Source organism: Dendrobium catenatum, unplaced genomic scaffold (genome assembly GCF_001605985.2).
Source record: "Dendrobium catenatum unplaced genomic scaffold, ASM160598v2 fragScaff_scaffold_637, whole genome shotgun sequence".
Classification (NCBI taxonomy): Eukaryota; Viridiplantae; Streptophyta; class Magnoliopsida; order Asparagales; family Orchidaceae; genus Dendrobium; species Dendrobium catenatum.
In genome coordinates, this window is record NW_021319099.1 from 1,680,316 (window position 1) to 1,699,795 (window position 19,480).

The window sequence follows — 19,480 nt, forward strand, 5'->3', positions numbered from 1 at the left end:
GCGGGGTGGCGGCCGGCGGAGAGAAGGAGGAGTGTGAAGAGGGGAAGCATGTCGGGCAGTCCGAAATAGTGGGGGAGTTTTGTTTCTCCGTATCGATTTGAGGCCGTATATATTTAAGATGAAAAGCGATCTGCTGTGTGGGGCGCTCTATGTTCATGTAATAATGCCGTTCAAAACTATATTCAAAAAGTGTTTGAGGGATAATTTTACTAATTTATAAAAAGAAGCAAAATTTTTAATTGAATTAAATAAAAGAAGTATTATTGAGAGATAATTTAAAAAATAGTAAATATGAAAATTATTTTCTGAATAAGGAATGCGTGAAATGTTAACATTTCTTAGAATGTAGAATGTGAAAAATCAGGTGTTCCAAATTATATTTTTCGATTTATTTAGAACACTGTTATGTAGTTTAATCATATTATTATATTGTTTATTTTGACTTCCCGCTATTTATAATAAAATTTTTAAATTAAAATTATTATTATTTTATTGTATGTAAATTATTATTAAGGATGTATAAATTTTAGATATATTTTAAAAGATATTATTAAGCATGTGTAAAATAATTTATTATATATAGTTTTATTTAATAGCTTAATAAATATTCAAATATATATCATAATAAATGCATGGTTAATAAATTTTCTTTAATATATTATTCAAAATTTACTTGGTTAAAACAATCATATTAATAATAAACTATTAAATTAATTAATAAACTTTACAACATAATTCAAAATATTTTTTCATAATTTTTCATTAATTACATATTCAATATATAGTTTAATAATTATTTAAAGATAGATAATTATATGAATAAAATAATAAAAAATATTCTTTAAATATTTTATTACAATGTAAATATACAAATAACATAAAAATTTAATCTAGTTAGCTAATTTCTTATAATGCATTATTAACTACATAAGAAATTATTTAATATATACATGCTTTATTAATTTCTTAAAAATATATACATCCTTATTAATAATTTACATAAATAAAATAGTAAGGTCTTTAATTTTAAATATATTTTTTATAAAGGTAAATTAGTTAAAATAAATTAAATAATGCACACGATTTTATGAATTTAATATTATCGTGTTCATAAATATGTCGGTATAACTAGGCCTGTCAATATTTGACACGACCCGAACCCTGCCCGAAAATTTAGGGTTAGGGTCAACCTGGACCTGAAACGGGTCAGGTTCGGGTTCAGGTTTTTGACCCGTATGAAATTTTGTGTTCGGTTCGGGTCAACCCGAGAAACCTAAAAATGAACCGTTTCAACCCGATTTCCAAACCGCGGCAGCCCGTGGCCTGCCCGGCTGCTCCTGCCGCCCCAAATAATTACCTAACAAATTTACAATTTTATCCTCAGGGCATTTAAGCTTAAGCCTTAGCGTATTATTTGACGTTCATCTCTCTTCGAGCGCCAAACGACGAAATGTCCAAGCTATGGCTGCTCGATTTATTTCTTGCCTCCTTCCTGACCATTTTCAGATGAATTATAGTTTGATATGATTGTTATTAAATTTTGAAGTGAAAAAAAAAAAAAGGTTTTTTCCCTTGGAGGATATCCTAAGATTTTATATGTAAATTACAAAAGTGAACAAATGTTTTTCTATATAAGTAAAATACTAGGAGTCTATTCTTACTTTTAGATGGAGTAGATAATGTTATAAAATTAGAAATATTAGTTTGATTTCGTATGCTTACAGCTAAGATTATAAGAGTAGTAGAGGGTAATGACGATCAACAGATAATGGTCGAACCATGAATGTCAAGTGATGGCGATCGAACGACGACAATCTTGTGAAAACAATAAGGTAGTGTTAAGGTAACAGTTGTCGGGCTACAATGTCGACTGATGATAATAAAATGGTGATGATTAGATAATGATAGTCAGATAATGACAATAGAGCGATAGTATTTCGAAGATGGTGGCTACGCAATTGTAGTTAATAGTGGTAATCGGCATTGGTCATTTTGGCCATGACTTTTGAATTCTTTAGGGTTGCCGTGAAGTCAATGATGAAAATGTGGAAGAAGAAACCCGAAAGGAGACTCGAAATGGATGGGAAGATATGTTAACTCAAAACCTCCAAGAAAATGCCAAAGTGCAACGTATATATATATATTACACAGGTGGAGGTTAGGCAAGATGATGGGTGTTAAAATGCAAGAAATAATACTAATTGTATGTGCATAATGGCACGGTAAAGGTGAAATATATATGGTTCTAAATTTAATTAATCAAGATTTCGTTTAGTACGACTTTCATATTGCTTCTTAAAGCAATTTTTTGGTATAAATTTTTAATTTTTGTACTAAAAAGCTACTTTAAGTGGCAGTATGAAAGTCATCCCAAACAAAGCCTAATACTCCCCCTCAAAATGGATGGAGGATGTCTTGAATCCATGTTAGATAGAAACTTGATATAATGCATAATAACGATTTAGGATTTGTTTGATATGACTGTAACTTTTTATAAAATTGCTTGTGAAGTTACTGAAGAAAAAATAACGTTAGCACTATGATCATAGAAAAAATTTTTTAAAAATATTGAGAAAGCAGCACCCAGATAAGAATTGTAGTTGTTGTCTGAACAGAAAAACAACAAAAAAATTGTTCCAAACATACCCTTAATTTGAAGTATTGTGAGCTGATGCTCAAAACGAATTGTGAGGAGCTCAACAACTAACTCCACCGTTTACTCCACTCTAAGTTGTTAAGCATCAACAAAGGCATAAAGCGATCTCAATAGCATTTCCTACTATATATACAATAAAAATGTACTTAGAGACTTGTTCCTCCTTCACAGAGACCATAACATGCTTGACAATAGGTGACAGTATAAAATGAAGTAAAACTCTGTCAAAAATTGCTCAACAAGGAATTGATTATAATGAAATGTTCAGATTTGTTGCCACGATGTCGGCTATTTGTATTCTCATGATTATTTATGTTCGACACAATTGGCAAGTTTCATAGTTGGATTCAAACGAATTCCCTTATGGCCGGCTTGGTGATCTCATATTCATGAATCAACTGACGGGTTTTATTGACTCTGAACATCTGTATTATGTTTATGATCTACGAAATGCCTTACAAAAATACTACAAAGTGCAAGGGGGGAAGTTGGAAATTAGTACTCTTGTTTCCTCTATACAAACCTCAAATTCACTATCGTAATAGGTGGTTGCATATCCAAAGTTGTATTGTCAACTAGTCTAATCACTTTAGTATCTCATAACTATTAGACCATATCTTTCATTTACAATAAATCAAACTGGCCAACATAGGCATGCTCAACAAAACAGTCATTTTAAGCTCATTAAATGTCCACTTCGTTATCTCAAAGGGATGTAATCTTATGGCTTACTGATCACTTGTGACAACCTCACCTCTTACTCATATTTTGATTTAAATTGGACAGGAAGCATCCTAGATTGAAGTCCATCTTGTTGACACCCTTGTCTCTTTGAGTGTGAAGAAGCAAGCCCTAGTTGCCCAGTCCTCTACTATAGTTGAATATAAGACACTAGCCACAACCAAAACATATATAAGTACTGAACTCCTCTTAATTTAGTAATCCAATATCACAACAAACCCAACAATCCAATTTTTTTGTGATAATGTCTTTACTGTGGCTCTTGCCAACAATTTTGTTTTCGACACTCACATCAAATGCATTTAATTCAACTATCATTTCATTTGAGATCACATTCAGGCAAAGTAGATTCAAGTGCGTCACATCAATACTCAAGATCAGATAGATGACATATTTACCAAGTGTCCATTAGCCACATGCTATCATCATCTAGCAAGTTAACATTCTCCTTTTGGATTGCCAACTTGAGGGGTGATAGCAATTCACTATATTCTTGGTTTGCAGTAGCTCGGTGCCATGATTAATAGCAAACCACCTCTTGATGGTGACATTCCTCGGCCCCTTTGCTTCTATGATTCATAGCACTTTGATCATAATAGTTGATTCCTCTGCACTTGTTTGCCATTAAATTGATACACCATTTCTATTAATTTTTTTAAAAATTAAATTCAAAATTATTTGTACTAAAATTTTAATAAATTTAGAGTCAAACTGAACAACTTGATAAGATGAACCCAATGATATCAAAAGTGATTTGATCCAAGTCCAAATGATCCCAACTGAAAGAAATAAACTAAGATTAAAAACCTTAGAGCATTGATTGAAATATTAGATGATCTCTAAATTTTACATGATTATATTCATATCCAGTAGCTTGACGAGATGAATCCAATAAGCCGAAGATCTTTCAATTATAAAGTCACGAATGTATTAAATATTAAACGGTGAATAAATAATATATTATCAAAGGATTTGATATGAGTCATATAATTGAGTTATATAAATTTTTTATTGAATTAATCTAAATTCACACTCTCAAAATACTATAAATAGACCCTCATTCTTGATATAAAAGGGAACTGGACTTGGGCTTGGAGAGATAACATAGATCTAAATAACTCTAAAGCTCTACCTAACATTTGATTATGATGATCACCGCTATCCATTGCTAGCATCGGTATATGATCACTTGATTGCTATGAAATTTAATACCACATCATTCGATAGTCATCATCCAATCTTCATCGTCAAACCATCGTCGTCTAACCACTTTCGTCTAGTGATCATTATCAGATCAAAATTAGCGGCCTTCCATCATCTTCTTCCCGCTACTTCTCCCTAAATTTTTGTTACAATAAGAAGAGGCTAAGTGCTCACAATTTTTTTGTCCCTTCTATTCCAATTGTAGGAAAATAAAAGATCTTATTACTTTAAATATGTAATATATTATAATTACTAAACTTAACATCCCATTCTAGTGGAAAATAAAAGATCTTAACCTTATAATTTTTTTTTCTGTTCTTAGCTTTTTCAAATAAAAAACTTAACATCCCATTTATTCTTCTCATTTATTTATACATGTATAAATCTCATGAAAAACTAAGGCATCGTTTGGGACAGTTTTTTTATTGCTTTATAAAACGGAGTTTTAATAAAAAAATAAAAAAAAGTACTAAAACTCCGTTTTAAAAATCAATAAAAAAGCCGTCCCAAACGAAGCCTAAGACTTCATTTGAGACCGCTTTCTTACTGCTTCTTAAAATATCTTTTTAGTACAAAATTAAAATTTTAAATAAAAATTTGTTTTAAAAAGTAATAAAAAATTTCGTCCCAAGTGAAAACTAAAACATAAAACTCTTTACCTTTATCATGATGATATATATCACTATATTAATAATTTTTTTTAATGGAAAAATAAAAAAAATTACTACCGGAGATGTAAAGTTCTTATAAATGAATGAATATATTCATGATATTGGGACAGATGCAAACATTGATGTCGTGACAACCATCGGACGGTCAATTTCCGAAGAACATTCGTATTCTCTCTCAATTATTATATCCAATAAAGTAATATTTATTTAAAAAAAAAATAATAAAGTAATAAATTTCTATCTGATCATACGTACCACTCTACCAGTCAGAATAGGCTTCCAGAAGCCTTTTATGAATTTGACCATCGATTTACCTCAAGCGTCGTGCTGATTATAAACACCTTAATATTTCATCAATCTTGAAGCAAATCCAATGTCTCAAAATCGTAAGATTTTGCTATTCAACAACAGCTGTGCGTAAATGATTTCTTCGTTAATCTTTCTAATTGAGACAAAGGTATTATGGTGAGATCCACCGTCCAATTCCCATCCGACGGACCAAATCTCAATAAACGAGTACCACAAAAAGACACCTAAAAAACAAACGTGGTGATCTCCCCTGAACGAGAAATATTAAAAAAAGGGTCCGTTACCGTTCCCCGGTTTAGAGCCGTCGCGGTTCCATTCGATGGCTCTCTATATACCCAAAGCTCAAATTCTTCTCCCGCGAATGCCTCACCTTGCCTCTTCCGCCGCCGCTCAGACGAGGCAAGACAGTCGAACTCTAGGGTTTCTTCGAAGATCACTGCTTCTCAACCCTCTTTACCACTCCAACCCTCTTCGCATGGCGGCTGCGATCGTCCCGCGTGATTCGGCGAAGTCCGCAGCCGTAGTGAGGAGCTCGCTAATCGAGCCGGACGGTGGAGAGCTGGTTGAGCTAGTGGTTCAGCCGGAGGAGCGGGCGGCGAAGAGGGCGGAGGCTGCGGCTCTACCGGCGGTGAGGATCGGGAGGGTGGATTTGGAGTGGGTGCATGTGGTGGCGGAGGGATGGGCGAGTCCTCTGAGGGGGTTTATGAGGGAGGACGAGTACTTGCAGTGCCTGCATTTTAATTCGATCAGGATGGCAGATGGATCGATTGTTAACATGTCGCTGCCAATCGTTCTAGCTATCGACGATTATACCAAGGAGGCAATCGGCGTCTCTCCGGATGTTGCTCTTGTCGGACCCAATGGAGATTTTGTAGCCATCTTGAGAAGGTCAGCGGCATTTGCTCCATGGCATTCTTCTATTTATCTATGAATTCTTGATTTAGTAGCGGCAAGGAGTATATCTCCAGTTTTGCTAAATCTTTGCTGAAGGTTAGAACTGGAAATTTTTATATTACGCATACCATTTTTTTTCTTTCTTGTATTCTCTTGATTTATCAGGAGCTGCTTATTGCTTTCCGTTGCACAAGAACTTTTTATAGCCTTCAGCATTAGAACGATGCGAATACAGCCACATATATTGGTTTTTGATAGTCACAATGGATTTCTCCGCGCAATGCTTCTTGACCTTTCAGCATCAAGTCCGTTATTTAATAGCTACTTCAGATTACTACCCTTAACCCTTTTCCAAATAAGGGCACTTAGGTGCTGTCTGTTTAGTAGCAGGATTTACGATAAATCCTGCCAAACGGTCTGAATGGCCAAAACAATTTATAGGTTTTTTTTCATATCCCGTTTGACCTCTGTTTTTCTGTAAATCTCGGGTTTACTAAGGGATTTAGAGGAGGAAAAAAAAAACAAGCGAATCCTCACCGCACCACAACACCGCCGCGATACCTTAGTTGCCTTTTTCAGCGAGCTCCCGTTGCGACTTCCTTTCCTCCTTTCCCTTTCATCTAGGGTTTCGGGTAAGATAGGAAGGGGGGGAGAAAGACGAGGGCTTCGAGTTTTAGGTGTGCTGCAATAAATTTATGATTACAAATTTTGGAATTTAGTTTTAAGAAGAATGATAATTATTTAACTTAAATAATTTATTATTAAGAATTTATAAATCTAATCAAATATAAATTTTCTATTCATAAAATTGTATCATAAAGTTTATTATATTTAATGATTAATTAAACTATTATGTTATGTTAATTATAAGTTAATTAATATAATAAAAATTTATAAAATTACTAATTCAAATTATTAATATTCAATTAAATAAATTAGAGATAGATTTATTAATTTGCAAAATTAAATCATCATTAATGATTAATATCAATAAGTTAAAAGATATTAAGAATTAATATTATTTTTATTTAATTTGACTAATAAAATAATTATTTAATAAGCTTATGTGATAATTTAAGGGTTTCTGCTCTTTATTATTTCTTAAAACTGCCCTCTTCAAACATCCACAAACTAAATTTCTTAGGGCCCGTTTGGGTTGATTTTTTTTGCTGATGATGTTAGTTGCCAAATTATTTTCGGTAGTTCCTTTTGAAAGCTGTTGTGGCTAAAGCTACTTCTGATGTTTGAGATTGTTCATGTGCTGCTCATAAATAGGAAACTAAGGTTTCGTTTGGGATAGTTTTTTTGCTATTTTCTTAAACAACTTTTTAGTATAAAAGTTTCTTGAATTAGAATATTTTGTACTAGAAAGCCATTTTATAAAGCAGTAAGAAAGCTGTCTCAAACGAAGCCTGAGTTGTTGTATCTATCAAATGAACCCCATGTTTCTTGAATTAGAATATTTAAAATCACAAACCTATAAAATCACAAACCTAACCAAATTTAGATGAACAAGGCACCAATTGATCTAATACTTAGCATAGTCTACTTCACACTATTCTAAAATGCATACTTCTATAATTTCAGAGCTAAATATCAGCTCATAATGAGCTACACCTCCACTAGATATTAATGAGCTGGCACCACTAGAATTTCAACAACTAAAGCTTAAACCGAAAACAGCCAAGGCCCACATGAAACCAACAAACAACTCAAAGGACAAGATGGACCCCAAAGCCAGCAAACCCAAGGTAAGCATAACCCAAACCTTTTCCTACCATGATCATTGGATTTACCACCATCATTGGATAGCATAAAAATAAAACAAAAATAGAAAATATAACTAATATTGTTCATAACAAAAATAATGCAAAAATCTAAATGCATCATTTTTGGTGGTTCATTTTGAAAGCTGCTGTGGTTAAAACTGCTTCGGAGGTTTGAGAAATTCGTCTGTTCATGTGATGTTCATAAATTGGAATATGAGTTGTTGAATATCAGATGAACCCCATGTCGTTCTACGTTTTTTTTTTTCGGTGAATTTCACCTTAAAATTTGAATAATTTACAAGGCTCCTTTAAAATCACAAACGTAACCAAATTTAGATGAAGAAGGCACCAATTGATGTAATACTTAGCATAGTCTACTTCACACTATTCTAGAATATTAGTAGAAACAATACAAAATCGAAATACATACTCCATGAACACAAACCAAGAGAGATTATTAAGTGTGGGGTCTGGATCGGAGCTGCGTCCAAATTCTGTGAGTGTGCGCAATAAAAGTGCAATTACTGTGCACACTGCACTTTTACTATATTTTTACTATGTACACTCACAAAATCTGGACAGTTCTCAAGTCCGGACTCCGCACATAATAATCTCTCCAAAACCAAAGGCCTGAAAGAAGGAATCCTATTTGTGAGAGGAAGTGGACATACGCCAAAATTTTTAATGTTTTTATATATAACAGATATATATTAATAATAAACTTCCACATTTTCAATAGTAAAGATTATATATATGCCCCATCTAAATAATAAAATTAATTTATGTGTTCTGTTAAAAAGACTTCTTGACTCCACTACATGTGGGTCAAACTCAAAAAAATCTCTTACACAAATTTCTTAAAATATGTTTGGTCAAGAGTGAAGAGTATCAAACCAATCAAGAACTGAGTATAAGAAGAAAATATAATTAATAACAGAATGCCAAAATGATGCTTATCAAATTTTTTTTTTGAATTGGTTTCATTGGAGAGAATAGTAGTAGAAGAGATCTCAACGATGTGGGCGACTAAATGAGATGAGTGGAACAAGGGCTTCTTTAAGAAGAGAATATAAAATTGATGTTAACTTGGATAAATTTTCAATGTTATTTTCGAGATGTAAAAATTGTGAAAGTTAATTGTCACCTCTGTGAAGGCACATGCTATCTTCCAAAACTAGTTAGAAAGCTGATATTGGACCACAAGAAATTTTGAAAAGCTGGCAAGTAGCACGCACGCCAACAATTGTGCCTTAATGTTGTCTTTAACTTTTGTAAAACATACGCCTAATGGACCTTTGGCCAAAACATGGAAGAAAAAAGATTGCCCTCACCAACCATTCTCATCATCCAAGGCTAGCAGACCCTCGTCAATACCTAAGCCCTACAACTGTGATCAAGTTTTTATGAGCTCATGACCATGGACGGGGTTGCAGCTAACCCACAAACTAACCAAGAAAGTTGTTTCTTGTCAAAGCCTTGACAATATTAATTTAGACCACATCAAATAGGTGAAAATTATGTTGGTTTACAAATACATATGCGATTAGCTTTCTCTTTTAAGTTCAAGTTTTATATTGAAAATGGGCATGATTCAGGGGCGGAATCAGCCTTAATTTTTAGGGGGACCAACTTATAAGTAACTGTTGATGTTGCGTCGAATTTGGCTTGACACTTCACTACAAGAAAATGGGTCAATGACGATAAAAAAATAGAGACAAAAAGAAAACAGTCAACCAAAAAAATAGATACAAATTTAATTTGACTCCTATTTGTTCATATCCTTGATCGTTATACGCTTCGCAGATATTTCGGGGGTCCAAGTTGGACAAAAAATAGATAGATGGGGCCAAATTACCTAAAGAATCATATAATAAAGATCTTTTTTATTTTTTTAGGGGGGGGGGGGAACGCAATTACCCGACTAAGCTAAAGGGGATTCTGCCCCTGGTATATGAGCCATTTGGTTTATACCCAAATTTAACTACACTTGGTTTCATACTTTCTAATAAGTGATATAATAGTTAGATGGTTTGGTTTGGATCAAGAGTCATATGAGGAGGAGATTATTAAGGCACATAAGAGTATTGTGTTTAGTCTAACATCAAATAAAATGCTTAAGTTATTTATTCTCATAAGCTTTAACCTTAAGCGTTGCAATGGATTAGATCACCGGTGCATTAAGCCAACTTTGATCCAACTTCGAGTTGACTTAACCTAACACAAGTCACTTTTAGGTTACTGGCGACCCAGACATAGCTGCTTGGATTCCCGAATCAAACACGTTTTCCTGATCACCTGTGAGGTTTTAAAGCAGACATGGTTCCTCAGTTGTTAACCAGCCATGCAATTTTACTTGTGTTGCACTAATTTGGGCGCAATCTAGAAATGTGATCCAATGCTAGTCTATTGTATTCGACCAATAATAAAGATAGTAAAGCAAAGATTGTTGGCCACCTTTTGATTAACTATAAGTTGGTCGACTAACGACCAACTGTGATCGACAAACACCCAGCTTTGTTTGTTAATCTAATAAATGATTGTTTGAATATAGTCAACGTGTTCACGGTCTGATGACTTTTGAGGTTGCTTGTTTTAGGTTTGTGCTTTTGTCATTAGGGCCCTGATTGTGGGAGGTCTCAAATTGGTAGGTGTGTCAGACAATTTTAGCTAGCACAAAAGGTTGCAAATGTGATGGCTTAGTTGACAGCTAGCTTGTAAGTTCTGGCCAGCAAAGAAATCACATGTTTGGGAGTCTAGAGGAGTATCATGGATAATGATAAAAAAACAAATTATTATATTAGCTCTTGGCCTAACGAGACTTCAAATATCCTTGCAAGAATTAGAAATTGTAGTGCTTTAATACAAATTAAAAAAACTATCATCCCTCTTCGTAAAGAAAACAAGAGTGCGAGGTTTTTACAGATTTTCCATACATCAAAACCGTCTAACTTGTTTGCTTGTTTATTATATTTGTAGAACTTCGAAGATACTTATTTTTCAACAACTTAACATAAAATACTAGAAGCATTAAAATTCTGATGCCCGCTTTGAAGATGCTGCATGCATAAACCACACCATGTGTCAGTTTTCTTTTATTGGCTTGTTCTGTGTATTCCATGACAGCAGATGTGTATAGGATCTTAAAACAACATGACCTTTAAATTCCTTGTGTATGAACCATTAATCTATCATCCTCTTATACTGTTTCTTCCGTGCCCTTTTTTTATGCATTAGCTTTTTTGAAGTTTCCTTTATTAATTCATTTATTGCAGAGTTAAGTCATCTTAAGCTTTTTTTGGTCCTTGTTTAGGAAAAATACTCAATACATACATATAATTCATGCATGCAAAAACTATTTAAAAGAACTTAAATTTTTGTTTCTTACCAAAATCAAATGAAATGTAAATTTTAAATTTCATTTGTAGTACTTTAAGTACTATATTTCTATATTTTAAGAATAATACTACTTTACAAGTCAAAGTTGGAGGTATCTGGAATACATTTATATCTCAAATTTTTTTTCTTATTGTCTCATGCTACAATTTTACTGTCAATACGACCAACTTATTAATTTAACTTTAAGGTTGTTATAATGTAAATCATATATATATATATATATAATATATTATATATAATATATATATATATTGCTTCTTAAAATGTATTTTCTAACTTCTAGTACATCTTTATTATGTGCACTTTCATAATTTTGATCTCATTTTAAAATTGATAATGAGTAAAAGCTTAAAATAGTACCCGGCTGATATTGATAAATGTCAATTTAATCTTAGAGTTTCTCATTGCTTAATTTTAATCCCTCGACAAGAGATAGGGTAGTAAAAGATTTGTTCAAGGAAGTACATTAGCATAAAGATAAAGAAGTGTTGTTTTTAGAAGAGGATTTCAACAAAGGGTGATAATCTTTTGTTAAGCTTTCAATGAAGAGTGTGAGAATACGATTAACTTTAGTGATCTTAGTACTTTAATGAAATAGAGATTTTTATTTTATCGCGTTATAGTAAAAATGAATTTAGAGAGGCTTTAAAAAAATAAAGTTTGAAAGACCATTGGACCTAATGATATTCCAATAGAGGTGTAGAAATGCTTAGTAGATGAAGGAATTTATTGGCTTACTAAACTTTTTAATATTATTTGAAGACTAAAAATGCTAGAAGAGTGGAGATTGAGTGTGTTGATTCCTATTTTGCGAAATATAATGAATTAAGTTGATGTGTTCTTCTTTAAAACTTTGGGAGAGAGTTTATGGAGCATAGGTTACACGTGATACTAATGTTTCTCAAAATCAATTTGATTCATGCCCGGTAATCTACTCTTGGAAGCTACTCTATTTTTGAGAGGGTTGCTGGAGAAGTTTAGAGAGAATAAGGAGGATCTAAAATGAAATTTATTGATTTAGAGAAAGAAGATGATAAAGTTCCAGGGAGAAGTGCTATGAGAGTTCTAGAAAAGAAGGGGTTTATATGCAGTGTGGGCTCCAAAAATTCCATTTTAGGTGTGTGATCCGGGATTTTCAGAAGGCAGATTGAGTTTTGATAAGACACTACCCAGAGATTTCGCTCTCATTTGTGAGGACTTTTTGATCTGAGTTTGGTTTCCTATAGCGCAAGCCCCTATAGTTAATTACCCCTCCTGATAACAGGAGAACTTTCGTAAGGCTAGTCGTTTAAGCGTTCACATAGGTTTGAACCTATCGTATAATAGCAATAATTTAAGGTTTAAGTTTTGGATTTGGATTTTAAAGTTGGAATTAGAGTTTACACCACAAACTTAAAACTGGTGTTGGGGAATGAAGACGAGCCCGATCAAGATCCCATGGTTCGCGTCGTCCGGGCTGTCATGATCCTGGTCTACTTAGTCAGAGGAGGTAGTCGACCCAACCTGACAAAAGGCATCTTGTCGCAGCCATGGTTGCTTAGTCCAAGAATACCTTGTAAACCTGGGTTGATGTTTGTCTGAGGGGATATATCTGAATCCACCTTAGCTAAAGAGGGTTTTATGCCTATCAATATACCCTATGATTCATAACTCAAGGGTTTGACGCCTTTAGACAACATACGGGCTTGGCCGTGATCGTATATAATGAGCCATTTTGCAACAAAACCACCCGATCAGAGGCACGTGCCACGTTCCTGTTGCAAGAGACTGTTTGAGGATGAATCGTAGTGATACACCCGATAACAACATTTACTCTTTGTGAGCTGAGGTTAATTTCAATTTAATACCACCGAACAAACGGTTGCGGGAAGGTGGATATTTTTAGTTTTGACGTATTTTAGGTGAAGTGTTTATTATCACGAATTTTAGACTTTTGTTTGATTTGAGATTAAACCCTCCGGTTGAGATTTTCTGTCAACGCGGCCATCATCGGGTGGCTTTGATCACTTGTATTTCGTAGGATTTTGGGAGGCATTTTATTATTCAAGTCATGTCGACTCCAGTCCTCTCAAGGAGGAGGATGAAATTTGAATATTTAACCCGCCAGCATTCTCGATCGTGGATTTTGGACTTAGATATTACAATCGGAGCACATGCGGGTATATTTAAGTTCAAGAATCATATTTAATACATAAGGAGGATTTAAAATTATTAAAACATGATCCTTATGCGAGAGCAATTTATTTAGAAAATATCGAATTTCATTTAAGGAGCCTCGAACGCCTTCTGTCTGCTTGCACATATGTGCGGATCCGATGACGTGAGCTTTCTAGACTTCAGTTATTGCATTTGTTTGTTTAACTCTTCTAAATGTCACTTAGCACAAATCGTAGAGGGTGTTTGCCTCAATCCCCACTACTAGATCATGTTCGTAGAGGAATTATTTTGTGCTACAAATTCCTCTATTCTTTCCCGTAGGAGATCGGTTAATATTCGTTGGAGAGATTATCTGTTCGCTATAAGTCTTTCTGTTATATCTTTCTTTTCTCTCTTAATGCGTCTCCAACATACTCGTATGCTTAAGATGTATTGATGGGTCACAAATCATTGTAATCAGCCCCCATGCCATAAACTAACTTGATGATTGAAATCTCATATATCTTATAAGGATTCATAAAATCATCTTGAGATGTTATCAACTATCATGAAAGTGCTTTGCGAGAATTGAGATACTCATTTATTCTCAACAAAATTATTTAAAGAAAAGGCAATGATAGTGTGAGTATCGTGTTCCTAAACATTAATTTTGTAATCGTAGGAGTTATCAAAAATAGTGTTAAGTTGTCTTGTGGTCCACTTCTTCTTTGAAGCCAATCAAAGAGCACCATTACACTTATTGTATATATATATATATATACATCGGCTTGTGTCTTAGAAAATTGTGTATATCTACATTTTGACAATGTAGATTGTATGCTCTTACCATACTACACTCTTCTTGTTTTGCTTGCAAGAACACATTTAACATTAGCATTTTGATCGATATAAATTACCATGTACGGATTGAGTATTCATTAGAGATTTTATACTATGTCTCATAAGTAAGCGATGTTCAAGATTCTTATATCATGTGAATGCAAGCGTGCCTCGAGTTCAAAGTTTGAGTCCATTTCGAGTTTAGGTCCAATATTATTGATCGAATTTTATTTAAAATTGGTTTTTAAATTTGAATTTCGTCAAATCAATTTTTTTAATTTTAGTCCAAGTCCTTTAATGTTCACTGAAAATTCGGGCAGCCTCCAGCGTCTCCTCCCCACCGAGGGAGACATCGGGACGGCACTGCCCGTAATTCTTCACCGCGGACCTAAGGTCGACGGCGTAGGGTTTTCGATTTCCAAATCATCCCACCAGGATCTGAAGATCGACTGCGTGAGGTCTTCAATTTTAGAACCATCCCGGCCGGATCTAAGATGCGACGGCCCGGGGTCTCTTCAAATTTTAAAATCATCTGCCCGGATTAAAAATCAACGGGCAGTTTCAATTTCAAACCATCCCGATCGGAACCTAAGTACGCGGCCGGGGTCTTCGACACCTGTTGAAAATTATTTCTCCACTCTTCTCTCATTTCTTTTTTTTTTTTTTATTTCATTATATATATTATATATATATATATGTTGTATCATTACTATATATTATATAATATATATCTTATATAATATACATTATATATTACATATAACAGAGGGAGAGGGAGATAGGCGGATCGGGAAGGAGACCCGATCGGGCTAGGGGGCGGAAGCCACGCACGGAGGAGCGTCGCGTCGGGGTCGACCGGAGGTAGACGATTGGTCAGCGTTGGGTCTGGCCGGAGAGGGTTAGGGCACGGCGAGTAAGAGCCGGCGGAAGCAGGAGGTTGGATCGACTAGGGCAGACGGATGCAGGAGTCGGAGCAAGAGCAAGGAGTGACGCCGGAGTTGGGTCGGCCGGAAGGGTCGACGCCGGAGCAGGAGGTCGCTGGCGAGATCGGACAGAGACTGGAAGCGAAGAATGGAGTTCGGTCGGGCAGAGGTAAGTCTTCCGAAAACTCTTTCTCTATGCGCGTCTTTCTTGAGTGTGCGTAAGAGAGCGAATGAGGTAGAATTTTATTCTTATGTCGTGAGTATGTCGGTTTGCAATTTTTTGAACGAACGGTTGTGTCGTTTGGGTATGTCGGTGGGGAGAGGCTGTTACAGTCAACAGCAGGAGCTGTTACTTTTGTTCAAACACAAGGTGATTTGACGAAGTATGTTCCTATTTCAGTTGGATTACATCAAGGACTAGCCTTAAGCCCTTATCTCTTTGCTTTAGTCATGGATTTTCTTACTAGACATTTGCAAAAGGATGTACCCTGGTGTATGTTTTTTGCTGATGATGTTCTTCTTGTTGATAAGATTAGAGAGGGAGTTGAAGGTAAACTCGAATTATGGAGATCAATCTTAGAGTCTAAAGGTTTTTGTTTAAGTAGATCTAAAACCGAATATATGGAGTATAATTTTAGTAGTAATAGATCCTTTTTTTTTTTGTGGGGGGGTTATGACTTTGAGCGATCAAGTCATTATTAAGTGTACTTGTTTTAGATATCTTGGGTCTATTGTTCATAGTGATGGTGAAATAGATGGAGATATTATTAGTTGAATTCAAGTAGGATGGCTAAAGTGGAGGACTGTTTCGGGTTTGTTGTGTGATAGAAAAGTACCACTCAAAGTTAAGGGAAAATTTTATAAAATAGTGATGAGACCTCCAATGCTTTATGACGCAGAATGTTGGCCATTAAAAGAGAAGCATAATATTATGTTAAGTGTTGCTGAGATGAGGATGCTCGGGTGGATGAGTGGATTTACTCTTAGAGACAGGATACAAAACGAGCATATCCATGAAAAGGTTGGAGTAGCTCCAATGACAAATAAGATTAGAGAGAGTCGCCTTAGATGGTTTACTCATGTAAAACGGCGGCCTTCTGATGACCCTTTTAGGAGAGTAGATGTATTAGATTTGGCCTATGTTAAGAAAGTTAGAGGTAGACCTAAAAAGACTTGATTAGAAAATATTAGAAATGACCTTTCTTTATTAGATTTAATTGAGAATTTGACTCTTAACATGACACAATGAAGAAAAAGGATTCATGTAGCCGACCCCATGTAGTGGGATAAATGCTTGATGTTGTTGTTGCGTTGTTATTTATGTACTAGATTAACTATATATTATAATTTATTTAATGATAAAATAGATTAAATTGGACATTTATCAATAGTCGGAGGATTATTTTGAATTATTACTCAATTGATAATATATGCTTTCTTAATTGAGGTATTTTTATGTACTCGTCCTTTTGACCATTATTGAGAAAGTAAATTGAACTAAAAATGCACTATTTAATTCCAACCGCATAACTTATTAATTTTGGTCAATAAATTGGGTAAACTTCAAATTTTATTTTCGCAGATTACATAACAACTCTCTGATTCAATGTTGTTCTTGCTCATTTTGATGCAAATATACTCTTAAAAATTATGGTTTCAGCATTGAAATATATAAACATAATAAAGAGGAAAGGATTGCCAGAACCTGGGGAACAACAGCTCCTGGGTTACCTTATGTTGAGGAAGTAATCAGACCATCTGGAAATTGGCTGGTTGGGGGAGATCTTGAAGTGCTGGAGCCTATCAAGTATAATGATGGTCTTGATCACTATAGGCTTTCTCCCCGAGAACTTCGAAAGGAATTTGATAGCCGCGAGGCTGATGCGGTGTTTGCTTTTCAGTTAAGAAATCCTGTGCATAATGGCCACGCATTGTTAATGAATGATACACGAAGGCGCCTCTTAGAGATGGGTTATAAGAATCCGATTCTCCTATTGCATCCTTTAGGTGGTTTTACGAAGGCAGATGATGTCCCCCTGGATGTTCGGATGGAGCAGCACAGTAAGGTCACCATTTTCACTTGTGTTCATTATATTATTATGATGAACTTGAATAGAATGCATAAATTTGAAATTTTATGTATTAATAGGTTCTCGAAGATGGAGTTCTTGATCCTGCAACTACAATTGTGGCAATATTCCCATCGCCTATGCACTATGCAGGGCCTACTGAAGTACAGTGGCATGCGAAGGCTCGGATAAATGCAGGCGCTAACTTTTATATTGTCGGTCGCGATCCTGCCGGAATGACTCATCCCATTGAAAAGAGAGATTTGTATGATCCAGACCATGGGAAAAAGGTTTTAAGCATGGCTCCAGGCTTAGAGAAACTCAACATTTTACCTTTCAGGGTATTTCTTTTGCCTTTGATTGTGCTTCTCATATTTCTTGCTTTATCCCGTTTGTGCATATCTTGCTGATAGGCTCTTAGGCTTCGTTTGGGACGGCTTTTTTACCACTTCTTAAAGCAGCTTTCTAGTACAAAAATTTTAATAGGTTGCGGCATATGATCGACTACTTATTATTTTAGTCTCTTTAAACCATACGATTTGTTCATGACTGTAGGTTGCTGCATATGACACTTCAGTAAACAAGATGGCATTTTTTGATCCTTCAAGAGCTAAAGAGTTCATATTCATCTCTGGTACCAAGGTTGGCCTCTCAAATCATGATAATATTTGCAGATAAATACATCATCTTATTGAAAATTACAATATATATATGAATGAAAATTTCTTGAATATTATATTTTTTTCTTATGCAATGTGACTTCAGATGCGAGCCTATGCAAGGAATGGAGAGAGACCTCCAGATGGCTTTATGTGCCCAGGTGGATGGGAAGTTTTAGTCAACTATTATAAAGGCCTGCAAGCAGAAGAAGCAGGACAACAGTCTGCTGCTTTGTCTGTTTAAAGGACTTAACGAATAGAGTCTCCAGAACATTTTGAGGTGGAAGGGCACCACATTTTTCTATACTTTTGATAGAGAATTGACATAGTAAATCCGAGTGACGAGAAGCAGCAGCAGCAGCAGCAGCAGCTGGAAACGTTGCAAGCTGGTATAAACTGCTTTTCTGCTAATTTTATAGATTTTTATTATATTAAGTTGGATAAGTTTAATAAATGCCTCTCTGCTTTCGTTTATCTAACTTTCTTAACTTAATACAATGCCTTTAATTCATAATTAACATTAAACATTTATTTTACAGTGTAAATTGTTAGTCATCATGTTTTCACATATTACAATATTCTGGCCCATTGCGTAGAAACAACTAAGCTAATTGTGGAAAAATGGGTCCAAAATTACATCATCGTTGCCTTTCATGGCGCTCAGTTTATTACTCGACTGAAAAGAAATATAATTTCCTATGCAATGGAAAAACAAAAATGGCCTCTTTTCACATAAGCGAAGGATGTGGCATGTAGCAGAACATTTTCCAATATATATAGATTTTAAGATAAGTTTTGGATGATTTTTTAATTATTTTTTAAAATAATTCTTTAGTAAAAAAAATTAGTTCTATAAATTTTTGAACTCAAAAACTGTTTTAGACTTCGTTTAAGACGACTTTTTTAATATTTCTTAAAGCATCTTTCTAGTATATCAAATAAAAATTATTTATACTAAAAAATTACTTTAAGAAGCAGTTAAAAAATCGTCCCGAACGAAACTTTACAAAGCAATGAAAAAACTGTTGCATGTAAAACCTTAATTTGTGTTGTTGAATTCGAGACAAAAAAGTCACCAGAGCTTTATCACCTGGATATTAAGCTACACAGTTTAAGCCAAGGATTCAGACATCTTCAATTACCAAGATAATTTTTCATGGAGCAATTATTCTTACTTGTTTTGAATGGTTGAGATCAATTTCATCAAAATTCTA

General features: G+C 34.5%; 1 protein-coding gene across 1 annotated transcript; it reads left to right on the forward strand.

Moving 5' to 3' along the window:
- Positions 1–5,846: 5,846 nt before the first annotated feature.
- LOC110102620 (ATP sulfurylase 2) lies at positions 5,847–18,720 on the forward strand. Its single transcript, XM_020831038.2, has 5 exons — positions 5,847–6,468; positions 17,199–17,604; positions 17,688–17,948; positions 18,163–18,249; positions 18,373–18,720. The coding sequence occupies exons 1-5, from the start codon at positions 5,900–5,902 to the stop codon at positions 18,508–18,510; spliced, it is 1,461 nt and encodes a 486-aa protein (XP_020686697.2). The 5' UTR covers positions 5,847–5,899; the 3' UTR covers positions 18,511–18,720.
- Positions 18,721–19,480: the final 760 nt, after the last annotated feature.

Bases quoted from the DNA above. Each gene is read 5' to 3' on its own strand.
- LOC110102620 (XM_020831038.2), top strand. From the start codon at position 5,900: ATGGCTCTCTATATACCCAAAGCTCAAATTCTTCTCCCGCGAATGCCT. The intron at 6,469-17,198 runs GTCAGCGGCATT...TTATGGTTTCAG, and splicing joins TTTGTAGCCATCTTGAGAAG to CATTGAAATATATAAACATA. The intron at 18,250-18,372 runs GTTGGCCTCTCA...ATGTGACTTCAG, and splicing joins TATTCATCTCTGGTACCAAG to ATGCGAGCCTATGCAAGGAA.